Here is a 15,971-nt window from a genome sequence, read left to right as displayed (position 1 = left end):
TCTCCGATTAACTTGTGACAGGACTTCTTTAGCTATTCTCCAGCGAGCAAGGTTTTTATTAAATACCTCCATCCCTCTCATCACAACAAGACTCTACACTGTGCAGAAAAAAACAACATACAGTAAATGAAAATAACCTTGCTGGATAGCTTGACATCAAGCATGCTCATTTCTGACGTGGAGCTAATCTGAAGTAAACATTGAATACTGCTTTCTATTCCTCCATCTTGTGACTGTGTAACACCCTCTCTTGGATATCAGCATGTGAAGGACACTGTTCAGGAACTAGTTGATGCTCTGTATGTGATGACTACTTCCATTCTGGAGAGGATCACAGACACATGGACCCTGAGGTTGAAGCTCAAACTGGTGAAAAGTGATATTTTTCCAACAATTTCCAATAAATGTTATTCTGAAACATAACTATCACTATTGTCTTTCCTTCTATAACACTGATGTAGGCCAAGAAAAACGTTGCATTGCATAATATCTAAACTTACATTTGGCACTTTAAATGTAGCCAAAAATATGTGAAGCTTGGGTTTAGCCCACCAAAAAGTGCATAGTTGCAACTTAGGCAGTTAAGCATTTTATATCAGTGGGTCCTAATGGTGCACCATGGGGAAGGCAGACATAATTGCTTAAACATATAGGCTTAACCCTTTAATTGGCAGACCAAGAAAAAAATCTCTGGAAATAGTATTTGTTTGCATTTTTTTATCAAATGGGACACAAACTACTTTTTTTTTTACTGTCTACACAGTTTTGTTTTTATGAGCCTCAACCAACTGGTCGTGCTGGCATTTTATGGTACAAGTGCATTTTCAACAATCATCATCTACAGTATTTGTATGCATCAAACTCAAATAAATGTTTTTCTTTTATGGAAAATGAGCAATATACCAGATATATTCATACAAGATAATAAAGGATAATTGTCAACAATTTTCTTTTTTTGAAGCCATCAGCATAAATATCGTGGATCATAAAATCCATCAGTTGTTTAACAACTCCTGAATCCATCCCCTCTTGGTTAGCCCTAACATAACATATTCTCACACACACACACACACACACACACACACACACAGCCGATCTTTCTCTATGTCTATCTCTAAAGTATCTCTATCTATGTCTATCTCTCTGTCGCTATCTCTCTCTCTCTATAATCACAAACCAAGAAAGTTGTGACACTTCCGCCGGTTTATATAGCCTAGACAATGTAGGATAGAAATAAATATAAATATATATAGCATGTATATATATATGTATATATATATATATAAAATAACAATTTCATTATATGGATTCAACTTGTGCCCCCCCCCCCCCCCCGCTGGACTTGTCTGTGGTTTAGCCGTTACTGTGACATCAGTATCAGCCATGGAAGATAGTTTGTTTGTTTCATTCTAAGCTATCCAGCAAGGTTATTTTCATTGATGTTGTTTTTTTCTGCACAGTGTAGAGTCTTGTTGTGATGAGAGGGATGGAGATATTTAATAAAAACCTTGCTCGCTGGAGAATAGCTAAAGAAGTCCTGTCACAAGTTAATCGGAGAGGCCACGGATCTCGATGCTGCATTCGGGCTGTGAGTAAACAACTTGTGTCTTACACAAGGCTGTCTGGAGGTATGGACAGCTATCAAAGCTACTAAACATCACATTAACAACGATGTACAAATGAAAGTCGGAGACAAAAACATATTTGAAATGATTTATTCACGTTTGCAATGTTTTGAACAGACATCCCCAGTCACCTCATTGTCATTTTGTAGTCCTCGCTGTACGCGTCCGGATATCGGCATCGCAACCACCTCACACACTGGTACTGAATGTGCATCAAAGTGTTCCTATGGAGCCAAATATACCAAAAGATAAATGGAAACAACAAAAGAAGCGATCGAAATGTGTATTTCCTGGTTATTCGACAATGGCTCCTCAAAGTACACGCCCCATTCCTACCGTTAACGTAACGTAACGAGTTCCCCGGTGTAACCAGTTAAACGGTAACACCGGCACATATCCACCCTGCTTCCGTAAACATACATCTTTGGAAAAACGTTACCCACAGAGCACCGCTACTGAAATTTCACAAGATTAAAAATGTTTCTGGAACATAGTAGCAAACTGTTATCCTGCAAACAGACAGACAGACAGACAAGACAGACGGACATACAGACCGACACACCGACACACCGACACACAACAAGAACGCAACGACAAATCACCTCAACGACAGGTGGATCATGAGATACCATCAAGGAATATGCAGTTATATCGATAGTACTAAAACAAAAACAGTTTCAATCATTTTTTAAAACTTATATCTGTTGCTCCTGAGTCCCGCCCCTCTATGACGTATCCTGATCCACCTGTCAGTCGGCACCGAGTCGCACGGTGAGGAGATGAGAGGGATGCATTGAGATGACCGGACAGGACGATGTGGACATACCCGGTGAGATACCTAACTTCTATACATGAATACCTGGCACATATATTACTCTTCTTTATTAGGCGTGCTTACCTGGCTCTCTGCTCCCGATGCCACACGGTTGACCTGTGCTATTTCTGTCAGGCTGCTACTTAAATAGCTTGAGATTTGACAGCAGGTTAGGACTTAGCCGGGGTTAAGGTAAAGAAGAGTAAGTTAATGTCTAATTTTCATATCAAAGGCAGTTTAAAAATGAATCTTACATTTGTCTTTAGAAACAGGAGCCATCTTTACATTTGGAAAGAGCACTTTTGCTGACAACGTGCCTAGTACATTCTGGTTGAAGAATGACCTGCCTGTGCACATCTCCTGTGGCTGGGAGCACACTGCTGTCACCACAGGTGCATACAACCTTTGCACGTTTTATTTATTAATATTTACTATGTCTAGAGGGTTTTCTGTATAAACTGATTGAACAATTCTTATTCCTGCAGAAAATGGCAGGCTGCTCATGTTTGGTGGTAATACTTGGGGCCAACTGGGGATTGGATCTAAGCCTGCTCCCAGCAAACCTGCCTTTGTGAAAGGTGAGTTACTTTACAATTAAACTGTGAATTTTGATTATGCTTTTAAATGAACATTATGCCAATTGCCAATCCTTTTATCGCTTGACTGTTCCCTGTGTTTTTTACATCTGTTGTAATGTATTGTCTTTTATTGTGATTGTAGTAATGTGTTTTTATTACATGTACTCAGCACTTTGGCTCGACCAAAAATCGCTTTTAAATGTGCTTTATAAATAAAACTTGATTTGATTTGATCAAATGTCAGGGAAACAGTGAAAAAGCCCAACTTTAAAATCAATATTTTTTTCCAAAGTTATGAAAACATTGACACAAATATTGTACCATATAATTCTGAGATACTTGGCAGTATACAGTCATTTCAACAAGCTCTACCTTTACCAGCTTCAACATTAAAGTGAATATATTAATGAAGACATTAACGTTGGTGCTTAAAGTATATTTGTATGTTAAAAATAATTTTTAATGCATGACTTTTACTGCTCAAGAGTATTTCTACAATGTGTTATTGCTACTTTTGCTTAAATAAAAGATCTGAGGTCTTCTTCCACCTTATTATTCTGACCAACATACCAAAACCCAAAGATGTCCCGTTTTTTTGATCACATTAGATAAGGAAGAACATAAATCCCTCACAATTTTAGAAACTGAAACCAAATAATTACTAATGCAAATTAATATATAATCAAACTAACTTGCTATTAATGGATTTAAATCGACTAAACTATCAATCAACTTGTTGTCTTAGCCTAATTTAAACATAGACTGAGGAGCATTCTTTGTGGTATTTCAGTAAAATTGTACTTTTTTCCTTTCAGCCTTAAAGTCTGAGAAGGTGAAGCTTGTGGCTTGTGGGAGGGATCACACAATCGTCTCCACATGTAAGATGATACTTAAACAATATCAGAATGTTTCCTTGAAGTGTGAGTTTGGATCTTTTGAGGTGGGGTTGAATGCACAGCGTATAAGTTGCCTGTCAAAAACTACGGCAACTTAAGTTTAAAAAAACGGTCTAAATATTAAACTTAAATTCATGTTGTAGGTGGGCCTTCTCTTTATGTTTTGTCTTTGTCTATTACTACAGTGTGTTTCTCCATACTCAGGGCTTGATTCCTCACACACACGCACGCACGCACGCACGCACGCACGCACGCACGCACGCACGCACGCACGCACCTCTACCTCTTCAAAACATCCAATGTGTTCCTTTGAACATGTTCTCAGTTTTGTAATTTAATTTTTTAGGGCAGGGCAGTGTTTACAGTGCCGGCAGAAACCAAGAGGGGCAGCTCGGTTTGGGTCACCACGACAACACTTCATCCTTCCTCCTGCTGCAACCCTTCTGTGGCTATGCACCAATCAAAAAGCTTTCTGCTGGATGCAATACCTCAGCTGCCTTAACAGGTTCAAACAGTGACTAATAATAATGTAAGAGTTGTTTCCGTAGTAAAAATGTACTCATAATAGTGTGCCTCCCTGTGTTTGTGTTGCTAGAGGATGGGAGGCTGTTCATGTGGGGAGACAACTCTCAGGGTCAGATTGGTTTGGGGGATGAGGGTTTTTCAGCAGAACCCAGAGAGGTGGGTGTTGGTGAGGCAGTGATCTGGGTCTCCTGTGGGTACCACCACTCAGCATTTGTCACAGGTACAGCACAGTCCAACCAAACACAGCAAAAGACACCGCCCACCCAGTTTGAGTGTCTATTTAACCAACAATATTGTGTTGGTTTTGTTGTTCTAGCGGACGGAGATCTCTTCACGTTTGGCGAGAGCGCAAATGGAAGGCTTGGTCTCCAGGGGGAGCAGCTGGCCAATCACAGAATCCCTCAGCAGGTGCAAGGGATTGTAGGTCATGTCACGCAGGTTTCTTGTGGAGGCGAGCACACCGTGGCACTCACAGGTAGAAGAACAGATAAGAGACATTTCTACTGACACCTTTCTCCAGGACACACTTGACTGTTATGTTATAGATATATTACAAATTCAAACATTTCCCGTACTAGCCGTCCTAGGTTAATCGGTGGTGGACGACGTTTTAAGATCCTTTACTAGGTGAAAGTCCTGCACTTAGTTAAGTTAAGTTTTACTCAAGTAAAAGTACATTATCAGTTAATTGTAACTAAACAACAACAAGTACTCCTTATGCAGACAAACCATTTCATTAATTTATATCAACTATGGTATGTATTAACATGTAAGCAACACTTTAATGTTAGCGACTCAAGGTGAAACTGATTTAATTTTTTTATTAAATGAACAAATCTTTACATTTTCACAAATCTCCAGTGTCGTCTAATTAGATAGATTCAACCTGTTTCCAACATGAATATTTAATAAAAGATTGTAAAAATCATGGAAGATGACAAGATAAATATGACCTGCTTTAGTTTCAAGAAAAATGTCACCTTATTCTAGATTGTAGTTGACTTCTATTAAAACTAGCTTGAATGACTTCTCACAGCAATGGGTTTGTAGTTTTTTGCACTATGCAAATGACTAAATACCCCAAGCAATCAAACACATGTAGCGAGGTAAACATATTTGTTTTTCTCTTTGAAATGTAAATGAACATGCTTTCCACCCCTGCGGTTTATATAAGTGGTTTGTTTCATTGTGCCTGTGTTGCTTTGCCAGAGGAGAACGTATACACGTTTGGCCGAGGTCAGTACGGTCAGCTGGGCCACGGAACATTTCTGTTTGAAGTCGATTTGCCAAAACCACTGGAGCACTTTTCTAACAGCAGTATCAAACATGTCGCCTGTGGAGAAAACCACACCGCTGTGATCACAAGTAAGCAATCTCTAAAGCTCATTCTGCTCATTATGATGCAGCCTGGCAACCTTTCATCATTGAAATGTCCAGCAATTGAATGAAACTTTATCTAATGCAATTGTCCTCCTCCTCCAAAGACAGCGGGCTTCTCTACACGTTTGGTAACTGTCGTCATGGGAAACTGGGTTTAGGGCAGGATAACTTTATCAACCACTTCAGCCCGGCCCTCTGCACACGTTTCCTAAAGTACAATGTTCTAATAGTAAGTGAATATTGAGCAACATCTCAGGATGGTTATGTCATCCATACCCGAAACACTTTTGGCCAAAAAACCCCTGTATATGTGCAGTTTACCAAGCTTTACCCCATGCTTCTGCATATTGAGAGGACATACACAACACACATGATAAACTTTCCTGTGTTTTCTCTGGTTTAGGTGTCCTGCGGTGGAAACCACATGCTGGTAACTGCAGCCCCCAGACCACCAGAGAGTCAAGAAGTGTTGCCAGAGGAGGATGTGACAATCACAGATACCTTTTTGGAGCCAAATTATCGAGAACTCCTGCTGCTGGACACTTTGATTGATCCTAATTTAATCGTCCCACTCTCAGCGATCGCTGCTCGAGCCCGCCACAGACAAAAAGTGAGAACCTACCCCTTGGTACTTATTTTCCAGGCGAGATCAAGTTCTCACACTTTTTTAGACACCTATAAACTAAAAGTGGGATTTCTGTGATAGTAGACGCTATTTTATCCCTTTCTGTGGGGATTCAGCACCATCACACCTGTAGCAAACTTCTTACCTAGATATGTGATATAATAATAAATTATTCTAAGCAATACAACTGTTTTTCCATTACAATTGACTTTACTACTATAACCTATTCAATAATGAAATGGGTATTATGATGCAAAAATAATTTTAGAGTAGAACATTTGTTATCTCAGCTTTAGATGATTGTAATGACACTCTAACTCCAGTAGGGGGCAGTGTTACACTAAGCTGTAGCTCTGCCGCAGTGCCACTTCCTAACTGGTTGGGGGAGCTCCATAGATGTGGTTCAAATCTTTAACTCACTGATGTTTTTGGCTGTTTTTTTCCTCTCCTCTTTCAGGGAATCTCTGAGGAGATGTTTCACAACCTCCCACGTCTAAATTCTGGTTTCCTCAACACCTCCTGGCAAACATCCAGAAATATTCCAACCCCCAAAACACTCTCAAAGGACTTTACTACCCCTACATCATCCCCTAAACCACAATCAGAAGTTACACTAAGCCCCCCACTCTCCCCCAGATCTCCAGTGATCTCATCTCAACCATCGAGCCCACATTCTCAGTCATCAAATACCTCTCAGAAGAAATCCTCTGCTTCCTATAGGTCTACATCCGAGTTGCCTTCTCCCATACTATCACCAGAGTATTTAAACAATCATGACACATCAATATCTCCTAAAAGTACGCCAGAACAAAGTCTGTATAAAGAGGCAACCACTGAAAAAGCCTTAATTGAAGAATCTCCTTTAGCACCTAAAGAGCCCTGCAGCCCCAACAGACCCTCCAGTGATGTTTCCAATCAACTTCTCAGTGAGGAAGAAGAGCAACCTGCCTCACAATCAACAGGTAATAATAAGCTATAGTTTTATCACATGTCTGTTTAGGTATAGATACTCTGGTATGCAGCTGTTTATTAACCAAGTCACTGTCTGTTTGTTTTCAGAGGGAGAAACTATGCAGAGGCAAATGATCATAAAAGATGTGGAGGAGGATCTGTCTGAGGAAGGATCTCACTCTGACTTTTGGCCTAATATGGTAAGAAAACTCTCTTGACTTTGATGGAGAGTAAAGAAATAATATATAATGTCCACAGAGTCATAAACGGAGAGTCAGTGGAACTTGTTTCTCCTCTTCAAGCTTCTTGGTTGTGGTCTAGATTATGTGCACTCCAGGGCAGGAAGCAGCGATGTTGAACACTCACTGACTTTTCCAGGAAATGTGCATAGCTCAGCACAGTGTGTGTGTGTGTGTGTGTGTGTGTGTGTGTGTGTGTGTGTGTGTGTGTGTGTGTGTGTGTGTGTGTGTGTGTGTGTGTGTGTGTGTGTGTGTGTGTGTGTGTGTGTGTGTGTGTGTGTGTGTGTGTGTGTGTGTGTGTGTGTGTGTGTGTGTGTGTGTGTGTGTGTGTGTGTGTGTGTGTGTGTGTGTGTGTGTGTGTGTGTGTGTGTGTGTGTGTGTGTGTGTGTGTGTGTGTGTGTGTGTGTGTGTGTGTGTGTGTGTGTGTGTGTGTGTGTGTGTGTGTTCCAGTAATGTGTAATACATCTCCTCAAAGCAGATTCAGAGATTAGGATTGCTTCTGCCAATACACAATTGTGTGTTGTTCAGAGCAACAAATACACACACATACAAACTCTCACACAATCTTGCCACATCATATCAGTTTTTCCACAGCCAGAGATGAAGCAAGCTGTGAAAGAGTCTCCAGCGTTGTTGTGTAATTTAGAACAACACGCAGCAATCACTATCCGAATTCTGTCCAGCTGTAATGATAAGTGTGTCTGCATGTGCATTCATGTGCAGTGGTGGAAGGAGAATACATGGCCTTTTATTTAAGACAAACTACCAATTAAAATACGTCATTATAAGTGTAAGTCATGCATTCAAAATCTGACACAGGTTTTATCAGCAAAGCTTACTAAATGGGTTTTATTTAATATAGATTGAGATACAAGTTGAAACAAGTTAATTGGCAAAAAAGTCATTTAAAAAAATGTCTTCTGGCTTTTCTAAATGAGACTTTAAGGACTAGGTTAAGGACTTAGAAGCTAACTGAATAATCGATTGTGTGCAATGAAATATGCAACAAAATGTTTTAAAATCCAAATATTAATTGTGTGTCAAAAATCTGAAGTGAAGCGAGTATAATATGACTATCTCTACAGTAAAGTATACGCCACAAGTTATTGAACATGCATTTTAAAGTCTGCTATGAAGTTGAATACATGAACATTTGTACATCACACCCGACTGACCCCAGAAAAACCACCGTTTGTTTTTATATAGTTCCTTTTGAAAAATAAGGATTTCTCTCATCTTCTCTCAACCATCACCATGGTTTCCTTTACCTCCTACCACATATGTATTTACACCTAGTGACAGATGTATTGATGAGTCATCGACATAATGTGTTCCCATTATGACTATTCTGCAAAGAAAACCCATCATTTTCCTTGTGCTTTAACAAAAATGCTGATTTATATTGGTAATTATTTCAGAAGATTTTAACAAATGGCATCCACAAATATTGTAACATAGTCTCCAAACAAATGCTCGTAATCTTTTCTGCTTGAGGTACTGAAGTCTGTCTTTGAACAAGAAATTGCTTCCTCAAACTAGAGCGGACATGCTTTTGGCAGTAAAAGACACAAAACATAAAATGCCAAAACTACGCATGCAGACACGTTGATTGCAGGTCTGCTGCTGCACTTCTAAAATGTTTCATTTTTACAACACAGTATTTTCAGTCATATGACCTTTTCTGTCAGCTTTATTTTTATTTTCACATCTGACTGAATCCCTCTCTCTATGATTTATTATAGGACAAGAAGAAAGGCAGGCCTCCTATAGGAACTACGGAAGAGGCAGGGTTGTTTGCCAAACAGTTCAATGGGGAGGCAGAACAAGATTCTCCTAAGGCTTCAGTCACAGAGCGCCTGAAGGGCTCTTTAAAGAAAGAACTGACTCCACCAAGGAGTCTAAAAAACACACCTAAAAAAGTCTCATCTAAAGGCAAAGAGAACATTACAAAGCAGACCATTAAAATAAAAAGTCATGAAGCTCAAAATCAATCTTCCCATTTGAAATCAAAAAAACTATCATCACCGAGTCCAAAAACTGCACAATCTGTCCGAAAGACACTCACTGAAGCCCCGCAGAGAACGACTGAAGGGACGGCAGATGACAGAAAACATAGAAATGGGAAAGAAAGTATAATAAACAAAGAGGATATGAAAGAAGAAGTGTTTAATGTAACAGAGGGAAAGGACATCACGAGCATATCTGTCCAAAGTGAAAGTTTGTCATCTGTAGAAAAACATGAAGAAATTCAGAGAGAAACCACTGAGGTGAGACCTTTTGAAGAAGAGATGCAACAGGAGACACGCCGATTAAAAACAACTCCATCAAGAGATTCGCTCAAGGTTAAATCCGCCCTTGGAAAAGGTCAAAACAAAGGACCTGGGGTAAAATCACTACCAGGGAAAATACAAAATAAAAGTACAGGAATTACACCCGTTAAAGGCAAAGGAAAAGTTGTGAAAGATGAGTTAAACAAAGCTCAAAAGATGAATAGTACAACTGCAGGTAAGCAGAAGACACCTGAAGGTGACAGTGCTACAGTAAAAGACAAAAAGATGACAAAAGAATCTAAAATAAAGGCAAGAGCAGAAGAAGACGGAGTTAAAGCTGACTCTGAAGGTAATAAGAAGGCAAAGCCCAGAAGTAAGCAGACTGAAGCATCCAGCCCGCTGTTATCACAGCAAGATATATCTGCTGAAGTGCTATGTAACCCTATTTCCTCACAAAGCACTCGGAGAGCAGAGGTCGTCTCTGTCTGTGGAGCCAAGTCCCTGCAGGGCCCTGAACCTGCTGATAGAGACCTGCTTGCTGCTGGGTTACACAGAGAGGACACTCAGAGCCTCACTGAAGAAAAGCCAAAGTGGGGGGAAATCATCAGTACCGCAGCCTCTCTTCTTCCTGCTGTTGGAATAGCAGGTGCAGCTATGGGGGTCCTTAGTGAGGCGGGGACAAGAGAACAGGGCTTCCAGTCTGACTCTACGCCCCCCAAAACACCCAGCCGAGTCAAGCAATTCACAAAGCAGAGCGCCGTTATGCAACCTTCCCTTTCCACAACATTGTCGGATTCTTCTTCAAATCCACAAGCAGAAAGCTCAAAGAAAGATGTTCAGGTCAATAAGAATGAAGTTGAGGTTGAAGAAAGTAACAATACGTCTCAACAGGAAGTGGGGGAAAATGACATGGAATGTTCACAAACTGAGGGGAAGAACAGAAGGGGTGCAGAAGTGGAAACTTTCCAGCAAGAACATGAAGAAGACGAGGAAACCTACAAGGATCACGTGAGAGAAGACGGTGCAGGTGAGGGAAAAGGGAAAGATAAGGAGAGTGGAAGTGAGGTGGGGAACAACAAAGCAGAGGAGGAAGAGGGAAGTAAAGAAAGTGAGAGTGTTTCTGTTGAGGAAGAACAAGATAATGAAACTGCAGAGGAAGATGGTGAGGAGGAGGAAACAGCCTCCAGCATCGAGGAAGAGGAAGAAGGAAGTGAGAAAAGTGAGGTCAAAGAAGCTGAAGAGGAGGAGGAAGAAAGCAGTGAGGAAGCAGGTGGAGAAGGGAGTGAGTTTGAGGAAAGTGTGGCATCAGAGGAGGAGGGAAGTGACAGCGAGGAGGAAGACAATGAAGAAGAAAAGGAAGAAAGTGAGGTGAGTGAGGATGAAGAAGATGAAAGTGGTGAAGAGTCAGAGCCCCGAGGCGACACTTCAGCATCTGTCTCGGAAGAAGAAGAAAACAAGGTTGACGAAGAGGAGGAGGAAGAAACTGAGGATCAAAAAGATTCGAGCGAAAGTGAGAAGCAGGATGATGCCAGTGTTCAGGAGGAAGAGGAAGATGAGGAAGATCAAGATGAAAAGAGTGATGGAGATGAGGAGGTTACAGAGGAGGAAGAAAAGAGTAAGGAGGATGAGGAGGAGGAAGAAGAAGAGAGTAAGGAGGATGAGGAAGAGGAGGAGGAAGTAGAGAGTAAGGAGGAGGTTACAGTGGATGAGGAAGAAGAGGGTGAAGAAGAGGGTGAAGAGGAGGGAGAAGAGAGTAAGGAGGAAGAGGAGGAGGAGGATGAAGAGAGTAAGGGGGAGGTTACAGTGGATGAGGAAGAAGAGGGTGAAGAGGAGGGAGAAGAGAGTAAGGAGGAAGAGAGTAAGGAGGAGGAAGAAAGTAAGGAGGATGAGGAAGAGGAGGAGGAAGAGAGGAAGGAGGAAGAGGAGGAGGAGGAAGAGAGTAAGGAGGAGGAGGAGGAGGAGGAAGAAGAGAGTAAGGAGGAGGAGGAAGAGGAAGAGAGTAAGGAGGAGGAGGAAGAGAGTAAGGAGGAGGTTACAGAGGATGAGGAAGAAGAGGGTGAAGAGGAGGGAGAAGAGAGTAAGGAGGAGGAGGAAGAGAGTAAGGAGGATGAGGAAGAGGAGGAGGAAGAGAGTAAGGAGGAGGTTACAGAGGATGAGGAGGAGGAGGAAGAAGAGAGTAAGGAGGAAGAGGAAGATAGTAAGGAGGATGAGGAAGAGGAAGAGAGTAAGGAGGAGAGGAAGAGAGTAAGGAGGAGGTTACAGAGGATGAGGAAGAAGAGGAGGAAGAAGAGAGTAAGGAGGATGAGGAAGAAAGTAAGGAGGAGGTTACAGAGGATGAGGAAGAAGAGGAGGAAGAAGAGAGTAAGGAGGATGAGGAAGAGGAGGAGGAAGAGAGTAAGGAGGAGGTTACAGAGGAGGAGGAGGGAGAAGAGAGTAAGGAGGAAGATAGTAAGGAGGATGAGGAAGAGGAAGAGAGTAAGGAGGAAGAGGAAGAGAGTAAGGAGGAGGTTACAGAGGATGAGGAAGAAGAGGAGGAAGAAGAGAGTAAGGAGGATGAGGAAGAAAGTAAGGAGGAGGTTACAGAGGATGAGGAAGAAGAGGAGGAAGAAGAGAGTAAGGAGGATGAGGAAGAGGAAGAGAGTAAGGAGGAGGTTACAGAGGATGAGGAGGAAGAAGAGGAGGAGGAAGAGAGTAAGGAGGATGAGGAAGAGAGTAAGGAGGAGGTTACAGAGGATGAAGAGGAAGAGAGTAAGGAGGAGGTTACAGAGGATGAAGAAGAGGAGGAGGAGGAAGAAGAGAGTAAGGAGGATGAGGAAGAGGAGGAGGAAGAGAGTAAGGAGGAGGTTACAGAGGACGAAGAAGAGGAGGAGGAGGAAGAAGAGAGTAAGGGGGAGGTTACAGAGGATGAAGAAGAGGAGGAAGAAGATAGTGACTCTGATGGAAATGAAGAGGAGGAGAGTGAGGAAGACGCTAACGAAGAAAGTGAGGAAGAGGAGGAGAGTGAGGGAAAAGGAAAGGCTTCTAATGTCAAACGTAGTGAAATTCCTGCTAGCGAGGAAGAGGAAGAAGAGGAGGAAGAGGAGGAAGAAGTCAAAGCATCAACAACAAAGAGCAAACTGAAGTTGCCTCCTGACAGGAAAGACAAACAACAGATAGAAACTCCCAAAGCAGCACCGAGGAAGAGGAAGACGAGCGCTGCAGGGGAGAGGAAGTGAGCAGACTGAGGTTCTGCCTCAGCATCCAGCTGCTCACGTGAGTCCCGACTCCAACAGCGCTATTAATGCTTTAATGTATTCTTTCTATTGTCTCCCATTAAAGACAAAACCCAACAACGCACCAGTCTGTGTCTTATCACTTTATCACTTACTGACGCTGTTATATTCATTTATCTTTCAAATGTGGCAAAAATAGATTGCCTTTTTCATTTTTACCACAGTTTAGGAGTGAGTATCGACGGCAGCATGTGTTGCATGTCACTAAAACTAAACCACAATGCCCAGCCCACGTACATGATATAAAGGAACCCACAGTAACAGTGAGAGTGCATCCTTATGTTAGAACAGGGGTGCCCAACCTTTTTTGAACCGAGAGCTACTTTTAAAGTTGCCAGTCTGCCGAGATCTACCAGTCCAAATAGAGAGGCGTAGCCATTACTGACCAGGTAAATACACACTTCTACTTGTATAAAACTGACCTTTGTACGATTAATACCTCATAAAATACTGCAGATCCTTTATCTTACCTCTTTCTAATCTACACACATACAAGTATTTAACTGAAGTTACACAACAGTGTTGTTGATACAGAGTTGGAGTTTATTCACATGTCACATACTACAGTGGGTAATGTTTTCAAGAAACATTGAACAGTGCTGCCACATATGACACAGGAAAGAAAGAAAAGACTCTGAACCCTTTCTTTGCCATTATATAAAAATAGTGTTGCTACAAAAGTATAAATTAGGCTTACTAATAAAACAACTCAGATCTGAAGCTACACAGGAATCTGCTGCCAAAGTGCAATAAAAAAGACACAATTAATAGAATCAAACCCTTTTTTGTTGCATTTTAGTAGAGTATACAAATAAATGCCTTTAAAATAGGATGCAAGCAACAGTTTCTTAACCTGAATTGATAATAGACTATAATCAATTTAAGTTTGCATTCTTATACCATTTTGTACAATAATTATAATGACTAAGTTCAAACAAACTAAAACTTACAGCTGATTAATAACGGTATCCAACTTGAGTTTTTATTATATCAAAAACCTGTTAAAATGCTTCTGTTATTTTTACTGTCCCCAAAAAGCGCGTCGCAGCCTCCAGGAATGCTTCTTTCACAACTTCGCCGTCTTTGAAAGACTTCATGTGTTTCGCAAGAACGTGACTGACACGATAAGATGCTCTGGTAGCAGCCTTGCTCTTGTTGTTGGGCCTGGTGAAAATGGACTGCTGTGCATTTAGCTGTCCTTTCAGGCCCCTCCCCTTTTGGGAGCGTAGGGCAGAATTAGGAGGGAATTCCGTCTCGTAGCGTTTGTGCACTGTTTTGAAAATGCCGCTCCTAAATTACCCTTCTTCGATAAAGCCACGCTCGCATTGCAGATGAGACAGATGGACTTTGAATTGGAATAGATAAAAAATAATCATCCTCCCACTCGGAGTGAAAATGATATATTTTGGGCTCTTTTGTTTCTGCCATAATTGCGGTCTTGTGTGTGTGCGGACTGTCACTCCTGTTGAATTTGACACGGACAACGTCAGCGAAATACTGCCCACCAGCCACGCCCCGACACATGGGGTCACGCCGGCCAATCACAAAGCTTTGATGCGTTCAAGTGCATTATTCTGGCACAGGAAGATTATGTTATAGGACATTAACGATAAAACAGAATATTGTTGTTCTATTTTTAGACACATCTCGCGATCGACTGGGAATCTTCCCGCGATCGACCGGTCGATCGCGATCGACTGGTTGGGCACCCCTGTGTTAGAAGAAAGTTGGCATTGCTCTTGAGTAATGGCCTCACAATGGACCGTTTTTAACAATACTTGTGATCAATATCAAACCACACTAAAGGCAACATTTATAATGACAAAACACAGTGTCCTTGGGTAGAAATCTAAGTTTTTAAATGCTGAAACCGTAAAATAATTCAAAAATATATTCCAAGAAAACACCAGAAAAGTGCAAGTGTGGTTGTGTAAACAATAGTCAAAGAAAACAAAAGCCAGAGACAATCGTAATCCGAGATCATCGACCGTAACACCACATCAAAGTGTCCACTCCTCCAGATCCAGGTGAGCAAAGATGGAGTCACTGTTTCTTCACCTGACCCCTGATTAATGTCTAATTGTTGGCTGAGCCTCCACTCTATAATTACAGCTCAGGAGATCCTCTCAGTCACTTTATCACCACAGACAAGACGCCTTCCCTTCCTGTTCCCGTCAGTCAAAGAGCTCTTCATGTGTGGACTCGCCCCCTCGCACTCTGCTCAGGGTCAACAACCTAACATCAGCTTTCATCGCCCCTCCCCCGCAGTGTCTTTGTTATTAACAGAATAATAATCAGGTAGACTGCTATGCAAATGTAAAGACAGGATTGATTTCATTATGGTAACTTCAAAACATTTCATTTGAATAGCGTAGGAAGGAAAAAACAGGGATCCAACTCTGAGATCCAAAACACTGTTTAGACCATACTGTGTCTTTTCATGTTGCTCATGTTGCTCAAAATATGAATAACAGAAACAATTATTTTATACCAAAATCACATCCTGGTGAAACGTTGATTTAATTTCCTCTTGATTAAGAAACAGTTAAACTACATGACCCCTTAGAAAATAGCCCTTTTTGTAAGTAATATTCATTTTATGATTTTCTTCATGACTCTTAAATGTATTTATCTTGAGACATCGGTATGAGGCCTCGGCCCCTCAGTCTGGTCACCCCTAGTTTGATTTACAACATTGCAAAGTATCTTATAAACAGTGTGTGCAGATGCTGCAGTAAAGTACTGTAAATAAACTTGAGTGTATCGAAGCAGTGTAACTAAAGCAATTAAGTACAC

The 15,971-nt window shown here is 41.3% G+C and overlaps 1 protein-coding gene across 1 annotated transcript; it reads left to right on the top strand.

Moving 5' to 3' along the window:
• Nucleotides 1-1,892: 1,892 nt before the first annotated feature.
• On the top strand, nt 1,893-13,889 carry LOC117556821 (X-linked retinitis pigmentosa GTPase regulator-like; the record flags this gene model as incomplete). The annotated part of the gene is made up of 14 exons (XM_034232361.1): nt 1,893-2,454; nt 2,706-2,831; nt 2,925-3,017; nt 3,833-3,895; nt 4,260-4,418; nt 4,509-4,658; nt 4,755-4,913; nt 5,648-5,803; nt 5,923-6,047; nt 6,222-6,428; nt 6,901-7,405; nt 7,503-7,594; nt 9,376-11,553; nt 13,839-13,889. Coding segments are annotated over exons 1-14 (4,095 nt in total), but the record flags the coding sequence as incomplete, so codon positions are not given.
• Nucleotides 13,890-15,971: the final 2,082 nt, after the last annotated feature.

Source organism: Gymnodraco acuticeps, unplaced genomic scaffold, assembly GCF_902827175.1.
Source record: "Gymnodraco acuticeps unplaced genomic scaffold, fGymAcu1.1, whole genome shotgun sequence".
Classification (NCBI taxonomy): Eukaryota; Metazoa; Chordata; class Actinopteri; order Perciformes; family Bathydraconidae; genus Gymnodraco; species Gymnodraco acuticeps.
The sequence above is the reverse complement of the archived record's forward strand: the minus strand, read 5'-3'. Positions and strand labels throughout refer to the sequence as shown.